The 11,446-nt window shown below is 40.7% G+C and overlaps 1 protein-coding gene across 1 annotated transcript; it reads left to right on the plus strand.

Annotated features, from left to right (window-relative positions):
• The first annotated feature begins 3,241 nt into the window (after positions 1 to 3,241).
• LOC141443385 (uncharacterized) lies at positions 3,242 to 7,750 on the plus strand. The gene is made up of 2 exons (XM_074108629.1): positions 3,242 to 4,225; positions 6,998 to 7,750. The coding sequence occupies exons 1-2, from the start codon at positions 3,433 to 3,435 to the stop codon at positions 7,009 to 7,011; spliced, it is 807 nt and encodes a 268-aa protein (XP_073964730.1). The 5' UTR covers positions 3,242 to 3,432; the 3' UTR covers positions 7,012 to 7,750.
• Positions 7,751 to 11,446: the final 3,696 nt, after the last annotated feature.

The following is an 11,446-nucleotide window of genomic DNA, read 5'->3' on the forward strand; positions in this document are numbered from 1 at the left end:
TCGTCCACGTTTTCTGCCTCAGGCACTGACCCCAAGACACTGGCAGCATTACCTCTCTGAACTGTTATTCTTAATCTTTGCGGGAGGTAAGTGCCAGCTGTTGGGTCGCCTGAGGACAAAACCAGACGAGAAGATAGATCTTAAATAAAATTCGGCGGGCTTGGCTTAAAAACAATTTCAAGCACAGCGCTCCCAGCCTTCTTATCTTCCGTTAACAGTTCGGTTCGGTGCCACTCTTCAAAAAAATTCTAAAAAGTTTCCAAACTCTGTTGATGTTGGTGGCCCGTACTTGACGGAGGCTACGGAGGTTTGGCGCGCCTTGTGCCCAGGAGAAGATGCTTGCCTCGACAGCGAGGTAAATTGAGCAAAGTAAAAATTGAAAAAATAGGAAAATACATCTAAACATACAAGTAAATCTCGCAGAAAGCTTTTTTTGTTTTTTATATCGTATTATAAATTGATTTGTTTTATTAAAGTATATTTTCTTCTTTCGAGAACATTTTCATGTATCTAAAAGCTTGTTTTTAAGAAAGGATTTTGTTCTTTTATTCTTAACAGCGCTTGGAAATATGAAGGTGAAATTAATAACATGCGAGTTTTATATAACATCTTCTATATTATACAAAAACCAACAGAGTGCGAGTCTTTGTGGTCGGTCATACAATGCTATGTGATCAGCTGTTTGCAGAATTTAATGGTGAGAGCTGACTATGACTGCCTTTTCATTAAATTGTGGAAAAACAGAAGCCATTACTTATTGTTATAATAGTGCTGTCAATGACCTGAGTTGCGGGTGCTTCACACATTAACATACCCTTAATACCTAGTTTATATTAATGCCCTCTGCCAGCCAACGCATCCCCTATTTATTGCTCATTATTATGCTAAGCTGCTGTCACTATGACGATAGGATTCTAAAGCAATGTTATTAAGCTACGTTTTGAATCCGGCTCTCAAAAACGGTTCCGCTTTTAAAGGAATGAACATTACTGTTAAAGAAATGTGCTAATAGTTTTTTAGGGTTCCGGAGCCAAAAATGGCAAAAAACAGAACTCTTAAAGTTTCGCCATGTGTCTGTCTGTCTGTCTGTCTGTCTATCCGTCCGCGGCATTGCTCAGTGACTATCAATGCTAGAAAGTAAAATTTAATTTTGCACGAATATGTATGTAAACTATGCCGACAAAATGGTACAATAGAAATTTCAAATAAATTTTTTTTGGTGTTCCTCCCATAGCGTAAAGTGGGGGTGTTTTTTTTTCTTATCCAACCTTGTAGTGTAGGGTATCGTTGGATAGGTATTTTAAAACCATTAGGGGGTTGCTCAAACGATTTTTCGATTCAGTTTTCATTAAAATCGAGCGTCGCCCCCCCCCCCCACCCCTCTAAAATCTAAACCGGTTCAAGGAAAACTATAACGGCTAAGTTTGCTTGAGAATTATTAGTAGTTTAAGAGTAAATAGCAGCCTAAGGTATAAAATATACCTAAACTTGGAAGATTCCGTATAAAATACTAAATCCTTAGAAAAATATTACTTTTTTTTTTGTAATGGCTACGGAACCCTATTTTGGGCGTGTCCGACACTATCTTGGCCGGTATTTTTTATGTTTGAGAGGCCAGACAAACGAACCAGTGGGTCACCTGATATTGATGTTGTTGTTGTGATGTGACGTAAGTACAATTTTACCAAAATAACAAATAATATAATTTAATATTTGATCAAATTAAGAAGCATCCACAGAAGTAGCCATGAAAACAATAAACCCCGAAAAATGTGTTTTTTTTGAAGAATTATTTATGATTAGCAATGATTATGTGTAAAAGCAAAGTTTGTTGTTATGTTTTGCAGAACTAAGTAAATAAATAAATAAACTTCTTACATATTTCTTACAGAATAAGAAAAGAAGTAGAGAATGATTCATAATAATTTTATTTATAAATCCTTCTATTATTATAATAATTATTTATATTTATTATTTTTATAATATAGCCATAGTAATTTTTTTGCTAGATTCAGGTGGTATCATTCCAAAACGAGTTGCATATCAACAGATCGTACATTTTGGCAGCAAAGGCAGTATATTCCTAACTAGGGAACAAATTGGAATAATTTGTACAAACGGGGTCATTATATTGATTGTCGGAGGCTGCCAAACCGACCCACAACGCGCAGCGGCTATATCAATGACTGTATAAGTTCACACAACTACATATACGTGTAAGAATATGTATATTATATGTATGTAGAAGCATATACACGGTGGGACTCCACAAAGCGCCCAACTTCAAGGACATATTTTCGAGTCTGTTTTAAGACCGAGTGCCGGCAGCAAGTGTATGAGATTCGCAAGTTTTCAAACCTGGTGCCAAGATTTTGTGAAGAGAGACGACACTGAAAAACACCGATTGAATACATAACTTGACCACACATAAATATTGCTGACTAGTGTGCCCACGACTTCGTTCGCGTAGACTTACAATCATCTCAGCCAGTTATTCTGTGACTGCTTAGCAGTTTGCAAAGGATACCTGCCATAAACATTGACTTAACACTTATAGCGTGATACCTCGCGACGTGCTGCTGCAATGAGAGAGTCCTGGCATGGTGACAACCATGTCATTTACGGTGCCTGAATAAGGCAATTCCTGACCACAAAATCGGAGTGCCGACGCCAGTCTCTCTTTTGTATTATGAAAATGTCTTATGTATTTCCTACATTCGGCGATAGACTCCATTGGTAGGACCAGGAGCACCAGGCTCGCGGCGCTCTTAACGCCCATAAAATGTCTTATGTCTCTCCTACATTCGGCGATAGACTCCATTGGTAGGACCAGGAGCACCAGGCTCACGGCGCTCTTCACGCCTATAAAATGTCTTATGTCTTTCCTACATTCGGCGATAGACTCCATTGGTAGGACCAGGAGCACCAGGCTCGCGGCGCTCTTAACGCCCATAAAATGTCTTATGTCTCTCCTACATTCGGCAATAGACTCCATTGGTAGGACCAGGAGCACCAGGCTCACGGCGCTCTTCACGCCTATAAAATGTCTTATGTCTTTCCTACATTCTGCGATAGACTCCATTGGTAGGACCAGGAGCACCAGGCTCACGGCGCTCTTCACGCCTATAAAATGTCTTATGTCTTTCCTACATTCGGCGATAGACTCCATTGGTAGGACCAGGAGCACCAGGCTCACGGCGCTCTTCACGCCTATAAAATGTCTTATGTCTTTCCTACTGTAGTGTTTTAAGAAAGCGGGTAGATTTGTTATAAGAGAACAAATGTCAGTTTGTGACCAGCCATTACACGTTGCATTTGATACGCTGTGTTTTACTTCCAAATTTACCTGAAAACACTTCAGTGGCGACGAGATATTACCTTACCTTACGCGTGTTAAGTTTGTGTTTATACACATCACAAATATAGTGCAACATGAGCAATATGGTGTTAGGTAACATGAACAGTTTGGTGTTCGATCACCGCTCGCAGGAGTGGGCGATATTTAAAAGTCGTTTTGGCCAGTTTTGTTTGGTGAATGACATCACGGAAGATACCGACAAAGCAGGAGTTAAACGACGAGGAATCCTACTTTCTGCACTGGTGGAGGACACCTACCGAGTCGCACGGGATTTAGCGTTACCGACCGCTTTAGAGGAGACCGCTTACGCTACCCTCATAAAAAAATTTGATGAACATTTTGAGACCAAAAGATGTGGTTTTGTCGAGCGGTACCATTTCTACAAAGCGGAGCAGCGACCCGGCGAAGAATTGAGCGAGTGGGCCGCACGAGTGCGTAGACTTGCGCAATTTTGTGGTTTTACAAGTGAACTCGAAATGGCCCTTAGAGATCGTTTCGTGCTTGGCCTTGAAAATCCAAAGGAAAAGGAGAAGCTTTTCGCAGAAAGCATAAGCGCATTATCTTTTAGTGAGGCGTTGAAGATAGCCCAGAGCGTGCGTTGTGCGCGCCTCGCCATCCGCAGTAGCGGCGGCAGCAGCGCCGGCGTCGGCGCGACCTCGGAAGTGTTCGCGCTAAGCCCGGCCGCTACCGAAAGTAAAAAAGTGAAGTGCAGTGTTTGCGGCTATTATAATCATTCTAAGCAGCAATGCAAGTTCGCCGAGTATTCTTGTAAAAAGTGCGGGAAAAAAGGACATTTAAACCGCGTATGTAGATCAAAAACGAGGTCTGCTAATTTCTTAGTTGAAGACACTGACGACATCTGCGAAGGTATTTATGATTTTTTTTCAATACGATCTATAAATGGCAAGCCGATGCAGCAGACAGTGCGCATTGATAAGGAACCGGTTTTGTGTGAGCTGGATAGCGGCAGCGCCGTGTCCGTGCTACCGGCTGATGTTTACAATAACTTATTCAAACAAAATCATGCGCTGTGCAAGTGTGGTGTAAGGCTCAATTGTTACGATGGCAGTAAAATTATCCCATTAGGTTTTGTAACATTACCGGTCCAGTTTGAAAAAAGCACTAAGTTATTAAGATTCTTTGTTATTTCAACGATCGGAAGTCAGTTACCACTCCTGGGAAGAGATTTTATTAGCAAATTTGATTTACATTTATGTAATTTTAACTGTCATAGCATTGGCGAGGATACCGAGATGTTACAAATGTTGCGTAATAAATATTCCGAAGTTTTTTCCAATGAACTTGGTACTTTTAAGCATTACCAAATACACTTAAAAATTAAACATGACGCTAATTTAAAATTCTTTAAGCCTCGTACAGTTCCGTTAGCCTTAAAACCAAAAGTAGAAGAGGAACTTAAGAGATTGGTGGACTTAGGAATTTTGGAAAAAATCGAATTTTCGGATATAGCTACGCCTATTGTTCCAGTTCTTCGATCAGATGGCAATGTAAGAATTTGCGGTGATTACTCCATTACATTAAATAAATTTTTGTTTATCGATAACTACCCTTTACCGCGAATAGAGGATCTATTTTCAAAATTACACGGGGGGGTGGAATTTTCGAAATTGGATTTAACTAGAGCTTACAACCAGTTTCTGCTCGATGAACCTTCACGTAATTTAACGTGCATAAATACCCACAAGGGCTTGTTCCGTTACACAAGATTAGTCTTTGGTTTATCAAATGCTCCTTGTATTTTCCAACAAAGTATGGATAAATTATTAGCCGGAATTGAGGGCACTTGCATATTTTTAGACGACCTATTAATTACTGCACCGGATCGGAAGACTCATTTAGAGCGCCTAGAACAAGTCTTAAGTAGACTACAAGAGGCAGGTTTACGTGTTAAGCAGGAAAAATGTGAATTTTTTAAACAATCCGTGGAATATTTAGGTTTTGTTATCGATAAAAACGGGTTACACAAGTCAATAAAGAAAGTCGATTCTATTTTGAAGTGCACTCAACCAAAGAATGTAACTGAACTAAAGTCCTTTTTAGGCATGTTGAATTATTATAGAGCGTTCATCCCTGGAGCATCAAGTATTTTAAGTCCACTACACCTTTTATTAAAAAAAGAGTACAAGTGGAAATGGGGTAGTCAACAAAACGATGCGTTTGAGCAAATTAAAAAGGAATTAGCGTCTGACAGAGTTTTGGCCCACTATGACCCCGACTTGCCCACCATCCTCACAGTGGACGCGGGCCCCAGCGGACTCGGTGCGGTGCTGGCGCAGGCGCAGCCGAACGGCGGCGAGCGCGCCGTCGCTTATGCCTCACGGTCGTTATCCGCGAGCGAAATTAACTACGCCCAAATCCAGAAAGAGGCAACCGCTATTATTTTTGGTATAAAAAAATTCCACCACTACTTGTATGGCCGGTCTGAACCTTTTATACTGAGGACAGATCATAAGCCACTAATTTCTATATTTGGTAGTAAAAAAGGAGTACCAGAATTAGCCGCGAATAGGTTACAACGGTACGCTTTGTTTTTATCTGCGTATAATTTTAAAATTGAATATATTAAGAGCGGGGACAACGTGGCCGATTTTCTTTCGCGTGCTATTGAGGTTTCACGAGTTCCATCGGAAGACGATAATGTTCTCGTGGATGAAGCATTATTCATAAATTTTATGTATAAGGACATAAGTCCTATTACCGTCGATGACATAAAACGTGAAACTATCAATGACCCGATATTAAAAAAAGTGTCAAATTACATATTACTTGGTTGGCCCCGGAAAGTGCGAGAGCCGGACCTCAAAAGTTATTTTAATTGTCGTTTACAGTTATCCATCGAAAAAGGTTGCATTATGCGAGGTCATAAAATCATTATACCACGAGTTTTTCAAGAGCGACTACTAAATGAATTGCATAATTCACATTTTGGAGTTGTCAAGACAAAAAGTGTCGCTCGAAAATATATGTGGTGGCCCAATATCGACCTAAATATCGAACAAAAAATAGGGTCTTGTAGCACATGTATGGGGATCCGGTGTGCGCCGGCGCGCGCGCCACTGGCGCCGTGGCCGCGGCCGCGCGCCGCCTGGCAGCGCCTGCACCTGGACATGGCCGAGCTGGCGGGCCGCCGGCTGCTCGTGGCGGTCGACGCGCACTCCAAGTGGGTTGAGTGTTATCTCATGACCAGTACCGACTCCGCTAGTATTATAGCCAAACTATGTGACATGTTCGCCAGGTTTGGTCTAGTCCGAACTATTGTGACCGATAATGCTACAAATTTTACCTCCGTTTTATTCAAAGATTTTTGTAAAGCTAGTGGCATAGACCATGTTACGATTGCGCCTTACCATCCAGCATCAAATGGACAAGCAGAAAATAGTGTCCGCACCATTAAAAAAGGTTTAAAAACCATTTTAATGCAAAAAATATCCCAATCAGATTAATGCATTTTTATTCAATTATCGCAATACGGCACACTGCACGACCGGTTTCTCTCCCGCGCGTTTGCTGCTGGGGCGCCCGTTGCGCTGTCGTTTCGATCTTTTGAAACCATCCGCTGACCAAGTCCTTGATGATCCGTCAGTGTCTACAGCTAATGATAATGTTCGTTCTAAACAGATCTCACAATGTAAACATTACGGAGGCAACAGACAAATTAAATTTAAGACCGGCGATATTGTACTAGTTAAATCATTTTATAACAACGGGAATAAACACTCATGGATAAAAGGGACAATACAAAATGAAATTGGATCGTCCATGTTTAATGTTTACATTCCGCATTTACAAGTGACTCTGAAAAAGCACATCGACCAGTTGCTGCTGTACAAGGGCGTCCAAAGCTCGCAGGACTCCGATTACGATGGCGATGTGCCCATTTTACGCGAGAAAGACGTGGAGGAGGAAGGACCACCTATAGATGGTGAATTGCAGAGGATCTTCGAAGAGGAGGAGGAGCTGTCCAACAATTCATACCCAACGCCAGCCCCTGGACCTGTTTCTCCAAGCCCAGATGCTGCGATGAATTCACCAACCACATTATGTACATCATTGACGGTACACAATACAGGGCATAATGTACCTGTTGAGAATGGTGGAACGCTTACGGAGTCAATTCAGCAGTCCCGACGTTTCCCTTTAAGGGAAACCCGAAATCCGAACCCGGATTATTAATTTTTCCTATCATGTCTATTTTCTTTGTATTTATACCTATTCATGTCTTATCTTAGGACTACTTAGCTATTGGTGGAGGGATTGTAGTGTTTTAAGAAAGCGGGTAGATTTGTTATAAGAGAACAAATGTCAGTTTGTGACCAGCCATTACACGTTGCATTTGATACGCTGTGTTTTACTTCCAAATTTACCTGAAAACACTTCACCTACATTCGGCGATAGACTCCATTGGTAGGACCAGGAGCACCAGGCTCGCGGCGCTCTTAACGCCTATAAAATGTCTTATGTCTTTCCTACATTCGGCAATAGACTCCATTGGTAGGACCAGGAGCACCAGGCTCACGGCGCTCTTCACGCCTATAAAATGTCTTATGTCTTTCCTACATTCGGCGATAGACTCCATTGGTAGGACCAGGAGCACCAGGCTCACGGCGCTCTTCACGCCTATAAAATGTCTTATGTCTTTCCTACATTCGGCGATAGACTCCATTGGTAGGACCAGGAGCACCAGGCTCACGGCGCTCTTCACGCCTATAAAATGTCTTATGTCTTTCCTACATTCGGCGATAGACTCCATTGGTAGGACCAGGAGCACCAGGCTCGCGGCGCTCTTAACGCCCATAAAATGTCTTATGTCTTTCCTACATTCGGCAATAGACTCCATTGGTAGGACCAGGAGCACCAGGCTCACGGCGCTCTTCACGCCTATAAAATGTCTTATGTCTTTCCTACATTCGGCGATAGACTCCATTGGTAGGACCAGGAGCACCAGGCTCACGGCGCTCTTCACGCCTATAAAATGTCTTATGTCTTTCCTACATTCGGCGATAGACTCCATTGGTAGGACCAGGAGCAACAGGCTCGCGGCGCTCTTAACGCCCATAAAATTTAACCCAAGTTAGATGTGAGCTCATCTTATGTTGGTTACGTAACACCTAATTTATATTTTTTATCTCATATTTTTTAAACTGGTATATTTTTAAGGGGTTATAGCACGAAGCACGGATTGCTGAGGACCTGGGTTCGATTCTCAGCGCTGGGCTCTTTTCTGGTTTTTCTGTACATCCATGGCTCAGTTTGTATTTTCGATGAACTAATGTGTTGGATATCCTGGCTGCAGCATCAGCTCATCGTGTTGACACCATTATATTGTATGTAGAATCAAATACTGATCGAAAGGAATCAAACACGACATATCTGCTATTATTTTTTATAGAGTGTACTAGAGCAGTGTGTAGTGTGCTGGATATCCTGGCTGCCGCATCAGCTCATCCTATTGCCACCATTGCATTGTATGTAGAATCAAATACTGATCAAAACGAACCCAAACACGATATAATCTGCTATGGTTTTATCAAGAGTGTACCTACTAGTGTTCTACTTCTGGATATTCTGGCTGCAGCATCAGGCCGAGAATTCCATAATCTTGCATAGTTATATAGCATACATGGGTGTTTCAAATTTTAGGTCCCAAATATGTTTGAAAGTAAAGTAAATACCCATTATGCGTCTAAGATTCCTACCGCAGCGAATAAAAGAGCTGATGATCTTGAAACGGCTGAACCGATTTTGATAAAACATGTCTAAGAACCATCGCTAGAAAACCTGCTTTCAAATAAAAAAAAACCGCATTCAAATCGGTCCACTCGTTTAAGAGCTACGGTGCCACAGACAGACACACATAGCGGTCAAACGTATAACACCCTCTTTTTGCGTCGGGGGTTAAAAAGAATGACTCGAGATCGGCCGAACCGTCAGTTGTGAAAATGGAAATTTCGAAGGAAAATTTACGTGCAATATTTTTTTACACCTTCAAAAGGGCTTTAACGCTGTTTTGAAGAGCTGACTACGGTTTTTAGGGTTCCGGAGCCAAAATGGCGAAAACGAAACCCTTATAGTTTCGCCATGTCTGTCTGTCTGTCCGTCCGCGGCTTTGCTCAGGGACTATCAATGCTAGAAAGCTGTAATTTTGCACGGATATAAATATATGTAAACTATGCCGACAAAATGGTTTAATAAAAAATTCAAAAATATATTTTTTAGGGTACCTCCCATAGACGTAAAGTGGGGGTGATTAGTTTTTTCTTATCCTACCCTGTAGTGTGGGGTATCGTTGGATAGGTATTTTTAAACCACTAGGGGAACTAAACTTGACTTGGAATATTCCGTACAAAATACGAAATCCTTAGAAAATAATTAATTAATTTAATTTCTTTCTAAGGAGTACCGGACGCCTGAAGAAGCGGTTTAGGCGTATAAAACGGCCATTTTGGAGACCCCGACTTCGGAATGGAATAAATATTTCGAAAACTGGTTCGATCGAATGAAAAAGTGTATTACATTACAAGGTTAACAAGGTTACTTTGAAAAGCAATAATACCATTTAACTCTTAAATCGTCTTTAGTTTTTCCAAACGACACAGCTTAAAAGGCAACCCTCGTAGCTTTCAAATTTAGCTTTAGCTTTGTAAATCATTTTTTTGGCGACTTAGCTGCCTGCCCTCAGTGTTAAAGTGCGCAAACTAAATGCGATTAGAGGCAACAATCCACGACGTCCGCCTCTCCGCGAGATCCTCGCCGTTGCTCTACGCGTGTACATTCGTTTCGAAACTGTATGGATTTCGAATCAGCAGTTATGAATGCAGACTGGATAACGATTTCATCTTTAGCCGTAGAATAGTTTTAGATAATAAGGTAAAAGCCGGCGTGGTTCAGGTGTAAAAAACAGGCCAAGAGCGTGTCGGATACGCCCAAGATAGGGTTCGTAGCCGTTACGAAAAAATCAAGTAATATTTTTCTAATCATTTTGCATTTTGTTTAGAACCTTCAAAACCGTTATAGTTTTCCTTGTAAATTGTTATACTTACTACCATCATGAATTTTTCCAAATTTTTCACACCGATAGCTTAGGCGAAATCGAAAAATCTTCTTCGCAACCTCGCCATGATTTAAAGAAGAGGTCCTATCCAATGATACCCTATATTTAGTTAGCTTGGAAAGATCCCTTTTAGGAATAAGTTCGCCTTTGTACTCTTTTGTTTTGTTGTTTTCTCTTTGTATTATTTTTGTGTTTTATGTACAATAAAGTATTTACATACTTACATACATACATACATTTACTATAGGATTGGATGAGAAAAAATCACCCCCATTTTAGGTTTAGGGGGCTACCATAGTCGAGTTAATAAACATGTGAGCAAAAATTCTATGAAAAATATCTGAACACGCTTCCATGACGTTAACAATAGAGTCGTATTCAAATATTTATGATCAAATTTTTGCTCAAAATTTTATGAACTCGACTATACTTACCCTAAAAAAAAAGATTTTTCAAAAAAAAATTGTACCATTTTGTCGACATAGTTGCTACATTTACTATATCCGAAAATTTTATTACAGCTTTCTTTAGTACAGATAGTCTCCGAGCCAAGCCGCGGACGAACAGACAGACAAGGCGAAACTATAAGGGTTCCGTTTTTGCTATTTTGGCTACGAAACCCTAAAAAAAAAAATGACAATAAATTCACAGTCTATAAAAGTCAACAGATTAGTAGCTGTAACACATAAAAGTGCACGATATCATCATGAAGTAGATTACGACGCAAATATTATTTTCAACAGGCTTAAGGCGGCTGCTCACGTTAGCTCATGGTAAAAGTCTCGTCAGATGGCGTTAAAAATCAGACTGTCGAATTTTCGTGATGTTTTTTTGTAATTTTTAGAATATCCGTAGAATACTAATAGTTGAGTTTATTATTTGCGAAAACAATTTAGAATTGCCGATTTTTTGAGACTACAGTCGAACGGAAATAGTGTGCCAATTCTGAGATTTCAGGGCTCAAATTTAGGTGTCAGGTACAGCCTTATACGGACACTAGGAGCTCACGCACACAT

Source organism: Choristoneura fumiferana, chromosome 27 (assembly GCF_025370935.1).
Source record: "Choristoneura fumiferana chromosome 27, NRCan_CFum_1, whole genome shotgun sequence".
NCBI classification, from domain to species: Eukaryota; Metazoa; Arthropoda; class Insecta; order Lepidoptera; family Tortricidae; genus Choristoneura; species Choristoneura fumiferana.